Raw genomic sequence first — 23631 nt, forward strand, 5'->3', positions numbered from 1 at the left:
ACCCCTGAGCCCGCAGCGCGGCCCCAGGCGCCCCCGGTCCCGCACAACCCGCCCCCCGCGGACCTACCTGAGCCGGGACGCCGGGCCAGGCACGGGCGTGGAGCTGGAGCGGCCGAGCGCGGACGCGAGCTCTAGCCTCGCACCTCCCGCCCCGCTCCGCTCGGCCGGTGGGCGGGGCCCGCTTGGGCAGCGGGAGAGGCGGGGCTTCGGGGCCGCCGCGGGGCCCCGCCCCCTCCGGGCTCCGCGCCCCCTCCCGGCTCCGCGCACCCGCCGCACACCTGCGGCCGCGGAGGCCGCCCCGCCGCCCCGGCCCACCCCCCGCTCCCGGGCGCGGCGGCCACACGGACGCGGAGCTGCGGTGGTCAGAACGGCCTTTAATCCCGCGCCCTACAGGGCGAACTCCCGGAGCGCCTCCTCGGCCGTGCGGCACTGGTTCAGCTGGATCTGCACGTCCACGGTCAAGGGCTGGGGCTGGTAGTCGCCGTCGTACACTGCAGCCGCAGGCTTGGTCTTTTCTGAGGAGATAAAAACGCGGGTCTGTGAGTCCGAGGGGCGTGCGGGCTGCTTCTCGGCCGTCCTGGACGGGCTCGTTCCGCATCCCCGAAACGCAGAGCTGCCCTCCGAGCCAGGGGGAGCGCGGCTTCGTTGTCAGCGTAGTAAGGAACACACTTGTCACCCCTCATCAGATCGTTTAACCAGGCTCAGCTGTCGGAGCTGCGAGATGAACTAGCCACGTGTCTGGGAACACCGTTTTCTCTTGAAAGAACACCGACAAACCATGGTTATTCGGACGCGGATATTTGGTAGATGTTTGCTAAAAAGCAAACGAAGGAAGCCTGGCATTGCGGGGAAAACAACAGAAAGCATTTTGATACATTTATGACATTTGAGCTTTCGAGTAGAAATTAGAATTTTGGAACATCGCATCTGCCACCGTGAACTTAACCGTTTCCCAACACTCCAAGACTTTTCTAATCATATGCGTGCTGACGAAGAATATGATTTTTGGATAACGTATAATGAAACGTGTCAACGGTTGGAAGATCTGCACAACTCTGTGGACCAGTATTTCACAAATAACCAATGTCTGACGTCACAGATTGTGCAGGGGCAAGATAGCCCTTCAAAATGCAATGTGAAAAAAAAAAGCAATGTAGACTAATGGGTTTTAAGGTAACTATGCAAAAACGATAGATTCAGTATTCACACCGTAACAGGCTTTAAAAAACTAGTTGTCAAATTTTGACATAATATCTAAGATATCAGTTATTTGAAAGCCTATGAAAATAGCCCCTTCTTTTCCAGTTTCGTGCCCATGTGAGACTGGATTGTCTTCATACACTACAATCACAGCAACACATCACAAGAGATTAGGGGCTGCAGGAGCAGCTATTCAAATGCAACTATCCTCAATTAAGCCAGACAATAAAGAAATTTGCAAAAGAGTAAAAGAAAATTAAGACCATCTTAACCCCGTAGCTTGATTATAAATCATGCCCATTGTCCATATTTGTATGGGCCCTGAAGTCTGGCAGTGTACATCCTTTGTTCTTTTTCTTTAAAAAAATTTTTTTTTCAATGTTTATTTTTGAGAGACAGAGCACAAGCGGGCAAGAGCAGAGTGAGGGAGACACAGAATCCAAAGCAGGCTCCTGGCTCCCAGCTGTCAGCACAGAGCCCTATGCAGGGCTGGAACCTACAGACTGTGAGATCACCACCTGAGCCCGGAGTCTAACGTTAACCGACTGAGCCACCCAGGTGTCCCTCTTTGTTCTTTTTCAAAGCTGTTTTAGCTATTCTACATCCTTTGAACTTCCATATTAATTTTAGAATCAGCTTGCTGATTTCTACCAAAAAAAAAAAAAATCCCCCCAGAATTACGATTGCTATCAGGTTGAATCATAGATCAATCTGAGGAAAACCAACATCTTAACAATCCTGAATCTCCCTATCCATGTACATATTTATCCACTTAAGTCTTTGATTTCTCTCAGCAACATTTTGTAGTTTTCAGTGTATAGAACTTCCACATCCTTAGTCAGATTTATCCCTATTTCATATTTTTCAATGGCATTGTAAATGGTATTTTTAAATTTCAGTATCTAATTGTTTATTGCTAGTATATGGAAATACAATTAATTTTTGAATATTGATCCTGTATCATGCAACCCTGTTAAACTCACTTAATAGTTTTAGAAGCTTTTCTAATTATAGGTATGCAGTGCTATAGATTTCTCTATAAATACTGTTTTACTTATATTCTATTAATTTTGATATTTTATCTTTTCATTTTCATTCTGTTCAAAGTATTTTCTAATTTCCTTTTTGATTTCTTCTTTGACTGATAGGTTATTTAGAAGTGCGTTATTTAGGGGCGCCTGGATGGCTCAGTTGGTTGAGCGTCTGATTTCTGTGCTGACAGCTCAGAGCTTGGAGACTACTTCAAATTCTGTGTCTGTCTTTCCCCCTCTCTCTTACTCTGCCCCTCCCCCACTCGCACTCTGTCTCTCAAAAAAATAAACATTTAAAAAAGATTTTTAAAAAGTGTGTAATTTAGTTTCAAACAATTGAGAGATCTTACATACTTCTTTTACTGATTTCTAATTTAATTCCCCTGTAGTCATAGAGGATAGGATACTTTGTATGTCTTGAATTGTTTTAAACTTATTGAGACTTTATTAATAGCCCAGATTATGGAATATCTCAGTTCTGTGTGCACTTACAGAAGGTGTATTCTCATGTTGTTCGGTGGGGTACTCTACAGATGTCAGTTACGTCAAGTTGATTGGCAGTGTGATTCAGGTCTCCTACATCCTTAATGATTTTCTATTTGTTCTATCAATTACTTAGGGAGGTGTATTGAAATCTCTGAATATAATTTTGGATTTGTCTATTGCTCCTTGTAGTTCTATCAGTTTTTGTTTCATATATTTTCAAGCTCAATTATTAGCTGCATACTTAGGATTGTTACATCCTCCTGACTCCTTTATTATTACAAAATAACCCTCTTTACCCCTGGTAATAGTCTTTCTCTGAAGCCCATTATGTCTGATATTAATAGTTGCTCCTGTTTTTTTATTAGTGTTAGCAAGAATATCTTTCTCCATCCTTTTAATATTTTTGTATCTTTATATTTAAAGTGGGTTTCGGGTAGGTAGCGTATGGTTGCATCTTTTTTATCCAATTTGATCATCTCTGCCTTTTAATTGGGTGTTTAGACCATTTACATTTAATGCGATTATTGATATGATTACATTTAAGTCTACCATCTTATTTGTTTTCTATTAACTCACATGTCCTCTGTTTCTTTTTGTTTCATTCTTTAAGAATAACTATCTTTATGATCCCTCATTTTACTCCTTTGTTGGCTTCAAGTGATATTATACCACTTCACATAGAAATAGGAACCTTACAATGATACACTTCCATTTCTTTCCTTACTCCCACTTCTAGCCTTTTTGCTATTATTGTACATTCTATTGGTTATATATATATATATATATATATATATATATATATATATATAATTTTTCATTAAACAATTAACTATAAACATACTTAAATAATAAGAAAGGAGTCTATATTTACTTACAATTACCATTTTCAATGCTCTCGATTTCTTTGTACAGATCCAGATCCATCTAGTATTTTCTTCTCCTTAAAGAACTACTTTTAACTTTTCTTGTAGTATATGTATGCTGGTGATGCATTCTTTCAGCATTTGTCTAGAAAAGTGTTCACTTCGCCTTTGTTTTTGGAAGATAGTTTTGTTGGGTAAAAAATTTTAAGTTGATGTTTTTCTTTGAGACTTCCTCCACTGTCTTCTATTTGACATTTTCCTGATGACAAATCTGATGTCATCTTTATCTTTGTTCTTCTGTACATAATGTGTCTTTATCACCAACTTTTAGCAGTTTTATTATTATCTAGCTTGGTTTTGTTTTCTTCATGCTTCTTGTGTTTAGAGTTCACTTAACTTTTTGGATTGGTATATTGATATTTTCCATCTAATTTGGAGGAAGTGTTTCAGCAGTTATTTCTTTAGATAGTCTTTCTGCCCTCCTCACTCTCCTTTGGGGACTCCAACTACATGGACATCAGTTCCTCTGAATTTGTCTGAAAATTCACTGATGCTCTATTCATTTTTTTCCAACCATTTTTCTGTTTAATTGTGGATAGTTTCTACTGCTTCCAGTTTACTAATCTTTTTTTTTTCTGAATTGTCTAATATGCCACTAGTCCCACTGAATGTATTTTTAATGTAACATGGTAGTGTTCATCTCTAAAAGTTTAGTTTATCTTCCATATTGCTACATACCACCACCAATCTTTCCTTTAGCTTCTTAGATATATGGAATATAATTATAACTTCTTTAATGTCCTTGTCTACTAATTCTAACATATGTCATTTCTGAGTCAATTATGAACAATAAATTCTCATTATATATTAAATTTTCTTGCTCTTTCTTTTAATGCCTGGTAGTTTTTCTATTGGATGGAAGACATAAATTTTACCTTGGGTACTATTTTTGTGTTCCTTTCAATATCTTTGAGTTTTGCTTTAGTACATGTTTAAATTTGATCGTTCAAGTCTTGCTGTCCCTTCCTGCTCAAAATTTGTAGTGTTCCCCAGGGCACTGTGCTCAATCCTCTTCTCTGTCAACATAAGCGCACATACTTTCATGACTTTAAATACCACCTATAAGCTGATTCATTCATTCATTCAATGTCAATGGCCTACTATGCTGGAGGCTGGGGACTGTCTGACTTTAAAGAATGCAGGCATAGCCCCCACTCTCTTGTAGTTTCAGTGTAGTGGACAAGATAAAAGGGAAACCAGGACACAGATTCATATCTCTATAGTTAGCATGGCGCTGAGTACCAAGGATGAAAACAGGATACCCTGAAGAAAACAAGGAAGCCCACACTAATCCAGGGATCAACTCCCCTAAAGAAGGCAACTGAGGCTGAGATCTGGCAAAACAAGTAGCTGAGTACAAAGAGTGGCAAGTGCAAATGGAGTACTCTAGGCAGAACTCTTGGGGGTGGGGGGGAAGTGCTTATAGAACACGGACATTCGGATTTTGTGATGAGCCAGCAGGAAGTCATGGAAGAATTTCCAGCAGTAGAGTGACACAACCAGATCTGCAAACAAAATCGTCCCGCTGCTGTGGGGGTGCCGACAGACCGGCCACAGAGTGGGAGGAAGGAGGTGCAGCAAGGTGGCAATTGTGATTGTCTAGCGTGGTGGCAAAGGACATGGAGAGCGCCCCGGGTGACAATGGGCAGGTGAGGGAAAGGCTTCTTCAGCTTCACGGGCCCTGGGCCCGAGTCTCTCCTGTCCACCCCCGGCCCCACGGTAACTCTCACACCTGTCTTCTCCACACCATCTCTGCTGCCCATTTCCAAGTCAGGAAATGACTTAGCACTTCTTGCCTTTTACAGGGTTTGGTTTTGTTTTGTTTTTAGGTGAATTTTTTTTCATTGAGATAAAATTCTCCTAATATTCAACATTTTAACTATTTTTAAATGTACGCTTCTTCTGTCGCTTTTAGTCTATTCACAATGTTGTAGAATCATCACCATTATCTAATTCCACAACATCTCATCCCCCCAATTGGAAACCCAGTACCCATTAGCGGTCACTCCCCACCCCCAACCCCCAACCCCCACAACCACTGATCTATTTTCTGTCTCTATGGATTCACCTGTTCTGGGCGTTTCACACAAGTGGAATTATACAGTACATGGCCTTTGGCATCTGGCTTCTTTCACTCTGCATCCCGTTTTCAAGGTTCCTCCACGTTGTGCACAGGTGGCGCTTCATTCTTTTTTGCTGGGTGATCCGATGCACAGATACCCGTGTCCTCTTCAGGCACTCCTCCGCGGATGGACACTGGGCTGTTTCCGCTTTTTAGCTGTTGGGACTAGTGCTGCTCTGACCTCATCTTACACCTCCTTGCACCTCGCAGTAGCCTCCCAGCTGGTCCCCTGCCTCCTAGCGCTCCTTCCAAGCCAGCCGGTTCTTTCTAAAACTCAAATCTAAAGCTTACCTATTTCAGACACTTCAGTGACTGCCCCTTGCTCATAAAGCAAGCCCAGGGTCCTCGTTGGGCAAAGAGGGCCGGACGACTGCTGAGCCAGAAGGACTCTGGGCCAGTCCCAACTTCAGTCCCCTATCCCACCTCATCCTGGCTCCTACCCCAGATTGCCTCTCCTGCCCTTCACATAACCCACAGCAGGCTGCTCTTTTCTCAGAGATGCAAGAAAGATGTAGGGTTTGGTCCTCAGAGCGGGCATGGCCTTCCCACTGGCCAGAAGATACAGTTCTCCATTCTTCCATTTCTTTGGTCCCAAATCAGGCTGATCCTTCCCCAGGTCCTGCTACAGTCTGAATGTTTGTGTCTCTGCAAAATTCACCTTGAAATTCTAACCCCCAAAGTGACGGCATTAGGAGACGGGGCCTTGGGAGCTCCTGAGGGTAGAGCCTCAGGAATGGGATTAGCGTCCTTACAAAGGAAGCTCCAGGGAGCTCGCTCACCCTTTCTACCATGTGAAGACATGGCAAGAAGGTGCTGGCTAAGACCCAGGAAGAGGGCCCTCACCTAACGATGCTGGCACCTGGGTCTTAGAGTTTGCAGTCTCCACGACTGCAGGAAAGAAATGTGTGCTGTCTATAAGCCTCCTGGGCTGTGGTGTTCTGTTATATCAACCTGAATAGACTGAGGTCCTCAATAAACACTCCCTGCTCTCAGTTGCCACCGTTAATTCTTACCTTTTTTAGCTCTCTTGTTCTTGTTCTTTGAATCCTGAGAGGAAGAACCACAACAAGAGATGCTTACTGGACTTGGTGGGCACCGGGGAAGGGGTGCTGTCCTATAGGAAGGCAGGGCAGCTCTAACCTGGCTCCCCACACCTGAGAAGGCTGCCCGAGGAGCCAGTAACCCAGAGGGCTGGGAGCTGGGCACCGCCGCATGGCCTAGGGAGAGGCCTTCCTCCTCCCCAGGCGTCCCAGGGCCCTGCCAGCACGGGGGCTTCTGGAGGTCGGGAGGCTCAGAGATGCCCCCCCCCCCCCATAACCCTTCCCTGCCCAGCACTGGTTTCATGGGGAGGGGTGTGACAGAGGCCCTACTGTACCCTGAGGGACGTCAGCCTGTCAGTTTCCAAAGTGCGGATCACCCCAAAGTTGCACACTTCGGACACAAGTGGCTCCCCCGCCAGCAGGGGCTCCAGGACCACCAAGCCACTGCCCAGCACCCGCAGGATGGGTGGGTCCTGGCGGAGCTCCTTAGGAAGCTCTTTCTTCTTGGATCCCTTCTGTTCCTGTGGAGAGAGGTCAGGAGAGTGGACGGGGCCCAGCAGGGACAGTGCCCAGAGTGCCCACGGCCACCACCACCACCACCTCGGGGCACCTGGCAGCCCAGCCAGTACCTTTGCCACCTCTTTCTCCCTTTTCCCTGCCATGTCCTTCCCGTCTTTTCCCTTCTTGTCTTTCTCCTTCTTCCCTTTCTTGTCCTTCTCCCCTTTTCCTTTCTTGGCAGGCAACGGGACGTCAACAGGAGGCAGCACCGCAGGCCAAGAGAGAATCTAGGGGACGGCGAGGCGGCCACGAGTGAACACAGGCCAGCCTGGGGCTGGCTGGGATCTTGACGACAAGGGAGCGGGGCCCCATGACAGAAGACCGGGAGACAGGAAAAGGGGGATCCCGGCCACCCACCTTCTCCTCCACGATGGTCACGGTGGTTCCCGCCAGCAGGAAAGCCTTGAGTGGCACCAGGTCCTTGAGCGTGTGCTGCATCTCGTAGCTGCAGGGGATGACATCAGTCCAGGGCTTGCGGACAGTGCTGAAGAGAACGGTCCTTGGGGAGGGGGATGAAGACAGGGGTCCCATCACCCGGGAGGCTGTGGCCGGGGACCAGGACCAGGCCTTTGAGAAGATGTGCACACACGTGCACAGCGGGAGATGAGGCCAGACACAAAGGATTACTGCCCGATGCATTTAGATCAAGGTCAAAGAGAGGCAAACTAGTTAATGGTGTTAGTTGAGTTGACCGTGACCCTTGGGGAGGAGGCAGGGGCCTGAGGAGTCTTCCGAGGTCCTGGTATGTTGTTACTTGTCAAGGGCAGTGGCTACCTGGGTGTCCTCATCATTTGGCTGTAAAGTGGATATTTCTCTATGTGTGTGTTACACCTCAATCGTTTTTTTTTAATGGTAGAACAGATCTGTATGTCCACAGCCACATGGAAAATCAGCAAATTTCAAATTGATATACAGAAGTCTATTTTTTTAAAACAAAAAAGATATGAGTATATATGTTTATATATATGACTGTATAAGAAAAAAATAGGGAACTACGTGCACAAAACTATTAAGAATAACTCATTCTGGGGGCACCTGGGTGGCTCAGTGGGTTGAGTGTCCAACTTTTGATTTTGGCTCAGGTCATGATCCCAGGGTCGTGGGATCGAGCCCCACATTGGGCTCCATGTTGAGTGTGGAGCCCGCCTAAGAGTCTCTTTCTCTCTCTGTCGCCCTCTGTCCCTCTCCTGCTCTCTCTGTCTCTCAAATAATAATAAAGAGTAATTCACTCCGGGGCCTGGCTGGCTCAGTCAGTAAGGCCTGTGACTCTTGATCTTGGGTTCCTGAGTTCAAGCCCCATGATGGGCATAGAGCCTACTTAAAAAAAGAAAAAAAAAAAAGAGTAATTCATTCTATAGGATAGGTTAGATGGATGCAGAAGAAGAAACTTATTTTCTCATGTACATATTTTTCTAATTTACATATTTTTAAAGCAGAATTATTTGCGGCTCTTTTTTATGTTTTAAAAACTCAACACCACCAAGAACCACAAAGTCGTCGGCTGTGGTTGACTGAGGAGCCTGGCACGGGGGGTGGCTGGTTGTCCCCCACCTTCTCTCTGGCAGCGGGGATGGCCGCTTGCCTGGTTCTGTCACCTGAGGGAACACAGCACAAGTGGATGGGCCACTGCAGCTTTTCCACATTCTCCACAAACCTTATCATTTACCCTCAGTTGAATTTTGTAAAAAATAAACCCAGGGGCGTCTGGGTGGCTCATTCGGTTAAGCGTCTCACTCTTGATCTCAGCTCAGGTCTTAGTTCAAGCCCATGTTGGCATAATAATAATAGCAATTATTATTATTATTATTATTATTATTATTATTATTAAATAAACCCAAATCAGGCTCAATGTTTTGAAATTAGTTACAAAAATCAGTTAATAGAGCTTCAATACCTAATGAGAAGTGACCCTAAAAATTCTTCATCAAAAGGTTCTTCATCAGATAAGACAACATCTGCGGGGGCTGTGAGGCCAGAGGGGCCTTAGGAGGGTAAGGAAGAGCCTGCCGCTCAGGCTGCAAGATCCACACCAAGGGTCGGACGCCAGGATACGTTCCACGTATCAAGAAGTTAAACTGAAAAGATTCTCAACTCTGAGGGCTAAAACGGAAAGTGCTGTCCTCTCGGGTGACTAAGAAATGCCCGCGTGCGCGACACCTGGCGGCGGGACTCCTGGCGGCGGAAAGGCGATGCAGCCCTGCCGGGCGGAGGGAAGGAAGCGCGGGGGGTGGGGCTCGGAGTGCCGGACACCGACGCGGCCGCACCCGCACAGCCGGGAGCGCAGCCTCGGGCCGTCCCGCGCGGCCCGGGGGCGGCGGGCAGGGTGGGGGGGGTGCCCTGCTGTTGGACGAGGAAGGGGCTCCCGCAGGGCAGGGTCTCCGTCCTTACCCTGGGGAGGGGCAGAGCCGGGGGTCTCTTCGCGGCCGCAGCTTGGCCAGCTCTTCCGCGGAGTCGGCCACCCCGGGCAAGGGCGCCGACCCGCCCGACACGAGCGAATCCTCGCGCTCTTCCGACTGGGCGGACAGCCCGGACTCCGCAGAGTCCTCGTGCTCTTCGAAGACCTCTTCGGGAACGTCCTCCGGAATGTCCTCCGACAGCTGTTCGGCGCTGGGCGAGGGCATGACGATCTGCGGGAGAGACCACACCCCCGCCCGGCCGCGGTGTTCAGGGTTCTCAGGGCGCGCAGCGCGCGTGTGCGTGAACGGGTGTCCGCATGAACAGGTGTCCGCGGGAACAGGTGTCCGCGCCACGGTGAACTTGCGGAGCCAGCGAACACACAGACTGGGGCAGGAAGGTTTTTTTAATGCCCCTTCTCAGAGAACTGCCTTAGGGGTAAGAAGAGTAACAATTGCTGCAGAAGCTGGGGTGTCCTCCGTTGCTCCTGGCCGAATGACACCCTGAGGTCTGCTTCCGAAGGGAAGGGTGATGCAGTTGGGGAGAAGTATGCCCGGGGAGCAACCAACCTGGTTGTAAACGCTGTTTCCTTGTGAGGCCGTTGGCTCATATTCAAGGGCAAAGGAAGGAGGTGAAAGAAAGGAGGAGGTTCGAGAAAGGGGCTGAACGAGCCTCTTCCCTTCTCGGAGGAGGGTGTGAATCAGAAAGCTCCCTGTGAAGGGGTTTCCCGGGCCCCAAGAAGCTGAGAAGCTGTTCTGCCTGCGCAGGACACCCTGCGGACCCCAGTGCAGCCCAGCCCTCCCCCCCCCCCCCACCCCCAGTTCCGGGGGGGAGGGGGGCAAGAGCCCCCGGATCACACACCTCCGCCAGGACACCACCATATTCACTTTCTTCTCCTTCTTCCTCTTCTACAAAATCGTAGGTCACATAATAGCTGTAAGTGATAAAAGGGCCTTGGGGCCCTGGTTCCGGGTCTAAGACAGAGGTGTCCTGAACCCCCTTGACATTTCCAATGGTCACCACGAGCTGTGCCTGACGTGCCAAGAGGTCTGCAAGGGAGAATGGGTAGGAGTGAGGGGGACGGCAGGGGAGCCGGATTCTTGCCTTCTCTCCACTCAGTGGGGAGCCTCAGAGTTTGCAGACTTGGGTTCAAATCCCAGTTTGGCCAAGTTCCAACAGCGGTTTGGGGGTAAGTCCCTTTTTGCTAAGACACCCCCCTTAAGCCTTGTTTTCTGGGTCTGTATATGGGAACGGTAGTAGCTGCTTTACAGGATGGTTACAGATGAAGAGTACATGTTATCTTAGCACGAGCCTGGCTCACAGTAGGAGCCTGGCTCACAGTAGGCGTAGCTATTATCACCATCTTGACCTTGAGCAACCTCTGATGCAGCTTGTGGCATGGGCCACAAGGGGGTGATCTCAAACCGCCACAAAAGTAAAGAAGTTGATTTAAAGAATGTTTCCTGTTTGCCTCCTTACTGCTTCTGTCCCCAAATCCCAATCACAGGAATCAAAAGTCTGGGACAGAACTCAGACCGAGAAGGTGAGCTACGCCTGATTAGGGTGTGGGTCAACGGGGGAGCTGCAGGGACAGGCCACTAGTTCGATGGTGGCAGCAGAGGCTCGAGGTGTCAGATGCCGGCCCCTCCCCACTGGGCACATCAGCTCCCTCACCCCCACTGCGGCCGAGCCCCCGGAACTGATGCTTCTCGCTGGGAGACACGGTGATGTCGTCCAGCACGCAGAGCTGGGACAGGCTGTCGATGGTGAAGCCTCGGTAGTAGGGCAGCAGGGCCAGCGGGTTCCCCTGAAGCACCAGCAGCCTCAGGCGGCAGAGGGTGCCGAGGCTGGCCATCATGCCCTGCAGGTCCGTCAGGTCGTTGAAGCTCAGGTCCAGAGAGACGAGGTTGGGCCTAGAAGGGAAGCAGGACCATCCGGGGGTCCAGAGGCAGGGTGAGCGAAGGGATGGGGACGTGTGCCCGGCCTGCCCTGCTCAACACCCGCCGGCACCCTGCATCCAGAACAGACAGAAGGCCTGTGCTGAGGGCAGGTTAGGAATTTCCGCCCACCCTCGACTCCCAAGTCAGGCGCCCTTGACTCAAGTTAGCCACCCTGTTGGGAAGCGCTTCTGGGTTCTACTGCCCGCCCCCCCCCCCCCCCCCACGACACTGCCATCCTCGCTGCGACACAGAGATGGCCCTCGTCACATCCCGCCTCCACTGACTTCCATTTACACCGGTCTTTTCTTCTTGGTCCCTCCCACAGATCCTGACACAGTGTTGTGCCACTAGAAGGTTCTCAACAAAGACGGACAGACTGGCAAGGAAGACGCATGGAAGCCTCATGGGGAGGGGCGGTGAGTAGGGGTAAGAGAGGGAGGTGGATATGGGGATCTGGGATGAGGGTGCCTGAAACTTGAGGGGGTTAGAAGCCGGAGGATGCCCTCCAAAGCCCGGCTGGCTCATGGTCACAGGAGGCCACGTGATTCCTTTCTCGGGGCACACGAGTGACGAACATGCCAGTGAGGACGAAGGAGGCACCCTGCATGCCAGTCTGGAGAAGAGGGCCGCACAGGGGGCAGGGGTGGTTCCCCGATGCGCACACTAGAAAGCAAACTGGTTTCAGCTCTGAGAGCAGCCGCGAGAGAAGCGCGAGGGGCGCCTCATCAGCACTTTGCTGTACCCCGGGCCTCCAGCTGGCCGAGCTCAGCCACATCCCCCCCCTTCTGCTCTCCTTTGGCAGCCTGTCCCGCCCGTGATGTTGGCTAGCCAGTCAACGGGAAATACCCGAGAACATTTCATGGGGACCAGCACACGGACCGTATCCCGTGTCAGCCTTCTTCAAGAAGACTGAGAACACATCAGCAAAATCGGTCCACGAAAAGGGGGCCCTCCGTTTAATTTCAAAGGTTTCACATACCTGTTTTTATGAAAGCCACACTTGGCATTAAGCAGGTTACCTATGTTTAGAATAAGTATGTTTTCCAAATTAAAAAAATCAGGACACCCGGTACCCTGTCCACGGTCTGAAATCAGCCATCACAGAAGTCTAACATGTATGTCTCCCTCCCGGCAGCCGCCGTCACTGGAAGAAAGAGGTGCAGAAGCACACGCGGCCAAGACTGTGTAGAGAGAGCTTGGCAAGAGTGGGAGAGAGAGGAGGAAGAAGGAAACTATGGCCAGAGTCGGGCACGTTCCAAGAGCACGTACAGTTGGGCCACCTGAGATCGTTCTCCAGGTTACCTAGAAAAGCAGGGAAGTGATGCTGGCCTACGTCCTCTGCCCCTTCCGGGCTGTGAACCTAAGCCCATGGCTGCCCAGGACGCTGAAACCCTGGGAATCCTCACAGCACACCCCGAAAGCTTCCTCTGACGGCCTTTCACAGGTCGCCTCGGGTCCCCGCAGAGTCCTCAGACCCAGGGTCTTGTCTCCCACCGCTCACTCCCCAAGGAGACAAGTCACGGCAGGAGTGGTCTGTAGGGCAGCTGGGGGCGATTTTGCACGGCACGCACTGGGTACTATCTACAAACACTTTGGTGGTTACAACTGGGGCAGGGGTGCTACTGGCATCTAGGGGGTGGAGGCCAGGGGTGCCGCTCAACTTCCTGTGTGCGCAAGACAGCCCCACCACCGACAGGTTCCCACTCCAGTGCTGGCAGTGCCCAAGTCAAGAAACCCTGCTCTAAAAGCATCATAGCAAAAGGTTTGCTTTTGCTTCCTGCTATTTGTAATCCTTCCCTGGGCTTCGGTGGAAATGTTTGCTTATTTAGTTAGAGAAATAAATCCTAGGACTGGAGCTGGCAGCCAACCAGCAGTTATTATAGAAAAGAGCAAAGTTAAAAAAGAAAATAAAAGAGCAAAGCTAAAAAGGGAAGGGAAGGAAAGGGAAGGGAAGGGAAGACAAGAAAAAAAAAAAAAAAAGAAAGAAAAGAGAGCAAAGCAGAGTCCATCAAGGTACCAGGGTGCAATCATCCAAACCTAACACTAAGCCCTTCTCTCTCTCTCTTTCTCTCTCTCTCTCTCTCTGTCTGGGACTCTGGAGTTACCAGTGGTTGGAGGTGACATAGAGACTTTCCAGGGGGCCCAGAAGCTTGTTGTGACCCAACCCCAAGTGCTGGAGTCGCGGGGGCGGGGCAGCGCACAGACACTCCATGCTGCGGATCTCGTTGCCATAGAGCTCCAGCACCTGAGAGAGGCAGAAAGAATGGTGCCTGTGAGCCCCAGTCCCTCCATCCTTCCTTCCCTTCTCCCTCCCTCCCGCTGTCCCTCCTCCTCCCTCCCTCCTCCCTGAGAAACGGGGAGGACCGCAAAGCATTCAAGCCAGGCCACCCGGTGTCCATCCGGACTCACTTTAAAATAGGGGAAAAAAGGGGCACCTGGTGGCTGGGTCCGTTGAGCGTCCGACTTCAGCTCAGGTCATGATCTCACGGTTACTGAGTTCCAGCCCCGCGTGGGGCTCTGTGCTGACCACTCAGAGCCTGGAGCCTGCTTTGGATTCTGTGTCTCCCTCTCTCTCTGCCCCTCCCCCTCTTGTGCGGTCTCTCTCAAAAATAAATGAACATTAATTTTTGTTTAATATGGAATAATATTTCTATAGCAGGTGTTGGAAACTTCCTTTTCCTTTTGTGAAGAAAACTTTAAAATTTGGCACGGGACGGGGGGTAACACAGCATTTTGGCAATTGCTCAACCCACAGCAACCTGTCACTGGGAAAGCTAAAGGGCCCCTGGCTGGAGTAAGGGATGGACTTGAGGAGAACGGAGCATTCTTGCACTTCTGCTCCAAGGTCTCACCTGGGTTCTTCCGAAGCCTGGCACTGAGCCATATTTCTGAGTCCCTTTTGCCACTACATCTACTAATTTCCACATTTAATTTAAAATGGAGAGCACTTGGGGGAACCTGGGTGGCTCAGTCAGCTAAGCATCCAACTCGGTTTCAGCTGAGGCCATGATCTCACAGTTTGTGAGTTCAAGCCCCGCATCGGGCTCTGCACTGACAGCACAGAGCCCACTTGGGATCCTGTTTCCCTCTCTCTCTGCCCCTCCCCTGCTCATTCTCTATCTCAAAATAAATAAAAATAAAAACTTAAGCCTGGAATAGCTTTTATTTATTTATTTATTTATTTATTTATTTATTTATTTATTTATTTAGAGAGCATGACCTGTGCATGACCTCGGGAGGGGCAGAGAGAGAGGGAGAGACAATCTCGAGCAGGCTCCACGCTTAGCGCACAGCCTGATGGGGGGCTTGATCTCATGACCGTGAGATCATGACCTGAGACAAAATCAAGAGTTGGACGTTTAACTGACTGAGCCATTGTGGTGCTCCTGGTTTCTTTTTAAATGATTATTTTTATGGTGGCAAAATATACATAATTTGTCATGTTACCTATTTTTCTTTTTTCTTTATTTTTTTATTTTAGAGACTGTGCACATGAGCAGGGGAGGGGGTGGGGGGAGGGATAGAGAGAGAGGGAGAGAGAGAGGGAGAGAGAGAGAGAGAGAGGGAGAGAATCTTCAGCAGGCTCCAAGTTCAGCATGGAGCCCAACACGGGGCTAGATCCCTCAACCCTGGGATCATGACCTGAGCTGAGATCAAGAGTCAGGAGGCTCAAACGACTGAGCCACCCAGGCGCCCCCATTTTACCTACTTTTAAGTGTACAATTCAGTGGCATTAAGTTCACTCACATTGTAGTGCAGCTGTCACCGCTACCTACTTCTGAAATTTTTCATCACCCCAGACAGACTGTACCCCATTAAGCAACAACTCCACATCGCCCTCACCCCTGCCCCGGTAACCTCTAATCTACTCCCTGTCTCTGTGGAATTGCCTCTTCTAGATATTTCACGCAAGCGGAATCAGCTAACATGTGACCTCTCGTGTCGGGACTCTTGTTCTCAGCATCACGTGTTCAAGGTCCGTCCATGTCCCAGCACGAATCGTTCCTGTTTATGACTGAAGAATATCCCACCACGTGGAGGGACCACATTTTGTTTGCCCTTTCTCGGCTGCTGGACATCTGGGTTGTCTCCACCTTTCAGCTGTCGTGAGGAGTGCTGCCGTGAACACGGGCCAGCAAGAATCTCAGTCCCTGCCTTCACTTCTCTGGGGCGTACACCCAGACACGGAACGGCAGGGTCCTATGGAGATTCTACTTTTTCGGAACCTGGCCTCCCTCTCCAAAGCCTGGGGCCGGTCCTTGGCATCCAGCCACACTGGCCAAACCTTCTGTGGGGAGGGCAGGGGCAGGGCCTCTGGGCAGAGCCAACTCGAAGACCCTAAATGGAGTCTGAGCTCTTTTACCTTGAGAGTTGGGGGCAGGTTGACAGCCTCGATCTCCTGGATTTGATTAGCACTCAGTACCAACTCTTCAAGATTTAGAAATTTCAGGAGGTCTTTATCCACCAAGCTCACCTGGAAGGGAAGGAAAGGAAGTTGAGCGCTCTTGCGGGTGAGGCAGCTTTGGAGCAGAAACAGGGTCCACGGGAGGCCACCGACAGGAGGCCACTTGCCTCCTGAGGGAGTCACCTCGAACACACCAACCCCTTTCGTCTCCCCTACCGACCCTCTTACAGCCTCTCCTGCACATTCCACCAGGATCCCAGGGCTCCGCCTCCGCAGTGACCTCTCAGCCCCCGCCTCACTCCCCCGAGGCGCTGTACAGCTACCAGCCCAGTGTCCCGTGTCCCCAGTTGGGACTGTGTGCTCCCAAGGGCAGGGATCCCATGTTCTGTGCTGTCTACCCCTGAGGCCTTAAGGAATCACGAGTTTACACACCGCAGGATCAGACCGGAAGTTCAGAGGCCTATCTGTGAACCTTCAGTTCTCTGTGGCCTCAAACACATCAGGGCCCTTCCTGGCGACTGTGCCAGTGTGCCCAGGATCGAGGCGTTCCCGGGACACTTTCAGCGCTGATGCCCGAAAGTCCCAGGAAAACTGACAGGAGTTGTTCCCGCCCCTCCCACCTGGTACTGTGTAGATCCACAGTTTCTCTGGGAAAGGGGAAGCCAATGTAGGGAGGCTGAGTTTGCAGATTGGGGCTCTGTTATCGGTAGAGGCAAAGAAGGCTTCTCAGTAACAGAAATTAATACAGTACCATGCCAACCCTCCCCAACCCCGGGCCCCCACAGTTTAAATTAAGTAAAACCGACACAGACACTTCAAAGGTCTCTCCGAGGACCCAGGAGCCCCAAGTCAGAAGTCGGCTGTAGAAAACACACCTGGATTCCCCGGGGCGGGGGGGAAGGAAGAAGACACGGAACAAAGGAGCAGCTGGCCCTGGCAGGTGGAGGTGCTGGTGAAGTTAATTAGGCCCGAGCTACCTCCCCATCCTTCCTTCTACTCACCACCTAGGTCTCACCACTAAGCTCTTTAAGGGGCATGGCCTCCTTGACATCAACTTCTGGCACTCACCTGCTTGTCCACCACTCGTAGGGACCTGAAGTAGGAGTAGAAGAAGGTGTCCTTGAGCATCAGGGGATTCTGGATGGCCAGTTCTCTCAGAAAACGGTCCTCTGCACTGGAGCCCTCCAGCAGAGCCCAGGGGGAGTGGGGGCTGCGGACCAGGCCCAACAGGGCCTCCACCGTCTCCTCCCCGGGGCTCACGGCCTCCTCGTCTCTGGGGATCAGCTCCCTCCATGTTCGCCAAGTTCGAGGAAGAAAACGTGACTTATTCTGCAGCGGTGGAGGTGGAGAAGTTCGCTACTCGTGACTCAGCCCTCTCAAGGATTCGAGACTCCCCCAAAAGAGTAGATGGTAAGATAGGACCATCAGGGATCAAGAGTTTAGAAGTTTAAGCAGTGAGTAATCAATACCTCCGACTGATCATCAGCCATGGATAGAACTACAAAGAACTGCATTCCTGCCTTTAGGAATTTACTCGAGCTGGGAACCCTGAAGAAGCAGGTGAAAGCAACCTAACAGTTAAGAAGGATTTATGTACTAAAAGCTAGAGGCGCAAAAGGCAATCTGGGGGATGTATTAACCAAGGAATGGCTTTCGAGGAAGAAGTACCGTGGCTGAAAAGGTGAATTCAGAATTTAGAGGCCACAGCGGACGGGGAAAGGTCGGGTCCCAGAGCTGACTTTCTCCCAGCCCTTTCCCCAGGAGAACTCCTGGAGACATCGGTGAAACCCAACAGCGCCTTGCACAGTAGACACTCAACAGTGTTTGTTGAGGAGACAAACAAATCCATTAGTTCCTTGATCGGTGCCTTGGTTTTCTCCTCTCTGAAAATGGGCACACAGACCTCCCCTTAGCCCCTACCAGTGTGGCGGGCCTCAGCTTCCCAGCAAGCAGGAGGGGAACATTCCAGACCCTCAAGATATTCCAGGGCACATCCTGGGGGCTGCAGGTTCCCAATGGCCTGCTCCTCATCCCCACCAGGAGCACTAGCTGATGGGGGTGGGGTGCGGGCAGACGCACCCGCTCCGGCCCGCAAGAGCCACGACTTGCACCCCAGGGAGAAGCTTTAGAAGGGAAGTGTTTCCGGCCTCAGAGACAAGGAGCCAGGAGAGGAGGGAGGCAGCCGCTTCTCCCCCAGACCCACCGGCCTCTGGAGGCAGCAGAACCGGGCCTGCTCAGGACCACGCCTTCTGCGCCCTGGGGCACCTGAGGGTTGAGAAGCTCTGGGCCCAGGCAAAAACTTTCCAACTCAAAGGGAGCCTGGTGTTTCTAACGGAGAAGCCCTACCCCCCCCCCCCCGCCCCCCTCCGGTCAGCCCGCCGGGCTCAGGTCTAGGCGGGGTCCCGCCCTCCTCTGCGGGTCAGGCCCGCGGGGCGGGGGGGAGCTCTCCCATCGGCCCCTGCGGCGTCCCAGCCCCCACCCCAGCTCAGGACGCTCCCTAAACGCCCAGATCCAAACCTCCCCTCAGGCTTCTCCGGATCCGCCAAAGCCTGTGCCGGCGGCCCGGGCCCCTCGGCGCCGCAGATCCCCGCGTCCCTCCCCCGGCCGCCCCCGCCGGCGCCCGCACCCAGCTGCCGGTGCCGCACGGGAAGTCGCGAAGACACAACTGCCTCAGGTGCTCCCGGACCGCGGCGCTCACGGTCCCGCCGGGCGTCTCCATGCCCGCGCGGCCGCCTCGCCTGGCCGGTTGCTAGGCAACCGCCGGGACACGCGTGCGCGCCCACCGGGGCCGGGCGCGCGATCCTCCCGGCGGGGGCGCGCGGCACGCAGGCGCTCCAGGTGAACCCAAGACCAGCCGGGGTCTGCGGACTCTTCCCTGCCGGCCGGGAAACCGAGACCCTGACTCAGGCGGGGACGACCTGGGTTTTTGGTTCTGACCCTTTTGCGCCCGCAGCTGCGAAATGGGACAATAGTACACTTCCCACCACCACCAGGGGCCATAACTGCTGTAGCTCCTAGCAGGCGCTTCCCACCTGAGAAAAGTGCTGATTATCGTTCCCATGTGACAGATCTAGGAAAGAGAAACGAGCCCAAGGTCAAACAGTCTCAAGATAAACCAGTGGATTCCAATGTGGATCGCTTTAACCCCTGAGTCCGGGGTTTTAAATCACTGTCTACATATATAACCGTTTTAGCACCAAGACCCCGTTATAGACGGAAGCAAGCTTGCACATCATCTCTCCATCCTAAGTATCCAGCATCTAGCTTACTGCTACCCAAACAGTAAGGGCTCCCGGGCACACGTTTGAGAAACAAATGGGATGATTTGGTTCCTATAATTTGGAAGTGCAACATCTTTACTGAGCTATAATTTACGAACCCCCAAATCCACCTGTTTAAAGTGTGCAACTTTGCGTGATTTTTAGTATAGTCCCAATGCAACGATATTCATAGTGCAACTATCACTGTTATCTAATTTTCAACTTTTTTCTCACCCCAAAAGGAAACCCCGTACCCACTAGGCAGTCAATCCCCATTCCCCCTTCGGTCCATCCCCTAGCAACCACTAATAGGCTTCTGTCTCTATGGATTTGCTTCTCCTAAATATTTCATATTAAATGGAATCATACAATATTTGCCATTTTGTGTCTGGCTTCTTTGGCTCAGCATCATGTTTTCAAGGTTCACCCATGTTGTAGCAGGTGTCCGTGCCTTATTCCTTTCTATGGCTGAATAATATTGCATTGCATGAATGGACTACATTTTGCGTATCCATTCACCCACTGAGGGACATTTGTTTTCACTTTTTAGCTCTTATGAAAAATTCTGAAACGTTCCTGTACATGTTTTTATGGCAACATATGTTTTCATTCCTCTTGGGTGGATACCTAGGAATGAAATTGCTGAATCATATGGTCACTGTATGTTTAACAGTTTGAGGAAACTGTTTTACACAGAAGCTCTGCTAGGTCACCTCCCCATCAGCAATATATGAAGATTCTGGTTTTTTAATATCTTCACTAACACCTATTATTTTACTGCTTTGTTTTGTTTTTATAATAGACATCTTAGTTGATGTGATGTATCTCGTTGTGGTTTTTATTTGCATGTCCCTAATGCCTGGCTAATGATACGGAGCATCTTTTCATGTGCTTTTTGGCCATTTGTGTATCTTCTTTGGAGAAATGTCTTTCAAATTCTTTAGTCATTTAAAACGATTTTTTGTCTTTTTATTGTTGATTTTTAAAAGTTTTTTTTTAATATATTCTGGATATTAGCCCCTTGTTTTACATACAATTTCCAAATATTTTCTCCCATTCCATGGTTGTCTTTTCAATTTCTTGATAGTGTCCTTTGATCCACAAAAGTCTTTCATTTCAGTGAAGTGTCATTTATCTATTTTTTCTTATGTTGCTTGTGCTTTTGGCGTAATTTTAAAGAAACTATTGCCTAATCCTAATAAAATTGAGTTTGAGTGTTCTTTATATATTTTGTCAGATTTGTGGTTTGCAAATCTATTTCTCCCAGTCTAGACTTGTCTTTTCTAAACAGTGTCTTTAGAAGACCAAACATTTTTAATTTTGACGAAGTCCAATTTATTGATGGGATCCTTCCGAAAACACCCACTGTGGTAGACATCTTTCATCCTTTTTGACTGTGTGTCAAACACCTTTATCAGAACACCTTTACTATTATTATTATTAGAGAGAGAGAGAGTATGTACAAGTGGGGGAGGGGTGAAGGGGAGAGAGAGAGAGAGAGAATCTTAATCCACACTCAGTGTGGAGCCTGGCTTGGGGCTAGATCTCACCATGATGAGATCATGACCTGACCCGAAATCAAGAGTCAGATGCTCAACCAACTGAGCCACCCAGGCATCCACACCTTTACTTTTATTAGAAAAATTCTCCAAAACTGGGCTATAAGACAAAATAAGAGCCACATGTCTTTTTAAAGAATAAGATAAATATCCATGAGTGATATAAGCAAATCAGAAAGATGAATTGGGGATGACTCCTGGGATTTAAAAAAAAAAAAATTTTTTTTATTTGACGTTTATTTATTTTTGAGACATAGAGAGACAGAGCATGAATGGGGGCGGGTCAGAGAGAGAGGGAGACACAGAATCTGAAACAGGCTCCAGGTTCCGAGCTGTCAGCACAGAGCCCGATGCGGGGCTCGAACTCACGGACTGTGAGATCATGACCTGAGCCAAAGTCGGTCGCCCAAACGACTGAGCCACCCAGGCGCCCCGGCTCCTGGGATTTTAATGAGGCAACTAGGTGGTTGATCTGCAGTGAGGGAAAAGAAGTCTCTAGAGGAGTAATCAAGAGTCCCGTCTCAAATGAGTTAAGTTCAAGATGCCCATTGACATCTATCCCATGTCAAGTCAGCAGCTGGATAGGAGTCGAGAGCACAGGGACGAGATCAGCTCTGGGTGGCCCATAGAGCCCAATGCACAACAGAAGAAACAGTTGGGAACCCTCGTCCGCCCCAAGTCCCCCTCCAGCCCCTGCTGTCTCTTTCCTCCTCTGATCCAGTCTTCTGGACAGACTGGTCGGAGGGCCCTTTTACCTCACTTCCCAAACTGCCACAATATGGCTCCTGCCCTAATAACTTATTCAAACTCCCCAAGCAAAGTTCCCAGTGACCTTATGTTGCCACACCTAGTGAATCCCTTCAGTCTTTATCTTATTTGACCTCTCCATGGCTTATGATGGTGCTAATTGTATCCTCCTCCTTGAAAACCACTTTTCATCTTGGTCCATGGCGTGTTTTCCTCGTACATTTTTCTCCCTCCCAAGAGTGTCTTCTCAGTGTTGTAGACTGAGTGTCATCTCCCTCTCCCGTTAATAGACGTGGACCCCTAGACTCCACACTTACCTTACATGTCTCTTGTTGGTCATCTCTTGTAGGCTTACAGTTTTCTCAATTACAACGTACAGATGGCACCCAAAGATGGCCCAATATACAGACATGGCACCCATGACTCCAGTTCCTTCCTTCAAGCTCCAAATCCGAATGTCCAAAGGCTCACTGTCCATCTTTACCTGAGAGTTCCACGACACTTCCAACTCACCGTGTCAAAACTGAATTCTTCACTCACCTGAGCCCTGTGATCCCCTCTGCTTGCAGCACCACAATCTGTCCAGTTACCCAAACCACCAACCCAGAAGCAGTTCTCAACTCCTCCTTCTCCACTATCCCCATGTCCACTCAACCACCATCTCCTGAGACTCCTACAAATTTCTCCACTCTATCCACACCCATTCGTCTCCACAATTACTATTACCTTGACTCACATGCTTGGTTTTGGACATATCGAGGGCAGGACATTCCACCGGAGATGCCCATTAGGCAACCGAACATTTAGTTCTGGAGTTTGAAAGAGAGAGACATTAAGGTTTGAGGAACATGGATCGACGATGGGGCCCTCGGAGACATGCCCATTAAGAGATCAAGAAGGAAGATGATTTGGCCTAAGAAGGCATGGTCAGAGGGCCGCAAGGTATCAGGATCATATTATTATAGAGTAAAGAGGAAAAAGAGGTTTTCAAGAAAGAGGAAGTGGTTGGCATTACAGCGTGTCATGGAGGGGTCAAGTAAAATGAAGGCTGAGAGGAAGCCAGTAAGGTTGGCAACAAGAGGCCGCTGAAGACTATATTGGTCCTCAGTTGCTGCCATAACAAATGCCATAAAGCCAGCAATATAAATCTATGAAGTTACTTCCTCGTCACTTAGAGTATCTCACCTACCACTCTCTCCTTCTCCCATCACCTTGTTTTATTTTTATAGTTCTTATTACCTTACACTTTCTTGTTTGATAATGTGTCTACTGTCTGCCCGTTGCCCATCAGAACACCAGCTATCAGGGCAGGGACCTTGTTTAACTTCTTTGCCACCATTCCTAAGACCCTAGAAGAGTCTATTATTCAAAATATGAATAAGCACCTTCGACAAATAACTCTGGAGCACAGACTCTGGTTCTAGGCCTTGTCGTTGCAAACACACAGTTGAGAATCCAATGATGTTCAAGGCCAAGCAGAACGGAGATGAGGCCTTTGACTCACCATATTCACTGTGGTTATCGGGGCCATCCCCGCACACTGGCATGGGCATACTTCAGAAATTTCCAAAGGTAATACATTTTGAGAAACCTCATGCCAGCCTGACGCCTACGCATACTCACTGTGACCCTCCCCAGAAATTCCCTGTGGGGCACTGACCCTCAGCTCCTGTAAATCATCTGTTCCTGGGGAGTTAGGCCTGTCAAATCTGGGCTTCAAAATTTCTTCTAGTCAAATCGACAAGCTTTTTCCCAGAAGAAATGGCAAAGATGTGTGTGCTTTCCTGTGTGTGTCTGTACTGAGTCAGGCATCTGCCCACCTTGAGGGTAACCTCAGCATTTCCTTCCAGTCCCGCTTTCACCCAGCCTCGTGGGGCAGAATATTGAAAGTGTTTTCTGGAGAAAAGCTGAGCAATGATTTTGCCATGGGCGGGACGTTGATCGCTCTTTTCCCTCACAACTGGCC

At 49.8% G+C, this 23631-nt stretch overlaps 1 protein-coding gene across 4 annotated transcripts; it reads right to left on the minus strand.

Annotated features, from left to right (window-relative positions):
• Positions 1 to 247: 247 nt before the first annotated feature.
• LRRC43 (leucine rich repeat containing 43) lies at positions 248 to 18837 on the minus strand. 4 transcript variants are annotated; one of them, XM_060612201.3, is made up of 12 exons: positions 18726 to 18837; positions 17168 to 17428; positions 16058 to 16168; positions 13800 to 13939; positions 11429 to 11667; positions 10616 to 10803; positions 9749 to 9987; positions 7718 to 7859; positions 7432 to 7587; positions 7138 to 7323; positions 6776 to 6809; positions 248 to 515 (listed from the first exon to the last, which is right to left on the minus strand). In XM_060612201.3, the coding sequence occupies exons 1-12, from the start codon at positions 18816 to 18818 to the stop codon at positions 388 to 390; spliced, it is 1917 nt and encodes a 638-aa protein (XP_060468184.3). In that variant the 5' UTR covers positions 18819 to 18837; the 3' UTR covers positions 248 to 387. The 4 variants fall into 4 exon arrangements, with proteins under 4 accessions (XP_060468184.3, XP_060468187.3, XP_060468186.3 ...); XM_060612204.3 differs by having other exon boundaries at positions 17168 to 17192; positions 18726 to 18785; XM_060612203.3 differs by lacking the exon at positions 18726 to 18837 and adding an exon at positions 17768 to 18596 and having other exon boundaries at positions 7718 to 7805.
• Positions 18838 to 23631: the final 4794 nt, after the last annotated feature.

This window comes from Panthera onca, chromosome D3, assembly GCF_046562875.1.
Source record: "Panthera onca isolate mPanOnc1 chromosome D3, mPanOnc1 haplotype 2, whole genome shotgun sequence".
NCBI lineage: Eukaryota > Metazoa > Chordata > Mammalia > Carnivora > Felidae > Panthera > Panthera onca.

What these genes read in the sequence shown, in the direction of transcription:
- LRRC43 (XM_060612200.3), bottom strand. Translation starts at nt 17,878, where the DNA reads ATGTCTCCAGGAGTTCTCCTGGGGAAAGGGCTGGGAGAAAGTCAGCTC. An exon ending in ACCTGCCCCCAACTCTCAAG is followed by an intron (nt 13,940 to 16,057) that starts GTAAAAGAGCTC and finishes TGCCTCTCTCAG; the next exon opens with GTGCTGGAGCTCTATGGCAA. An exon ending in GGGAGAAAGAGGTGGCAAAG is followed by an intron (nt 7,324 to 7,431) that starts GTACTGGCTGGG and finishes CTCTCTCCACAG; the next exon opens with GAACAGAAGGGATCCAAGAA.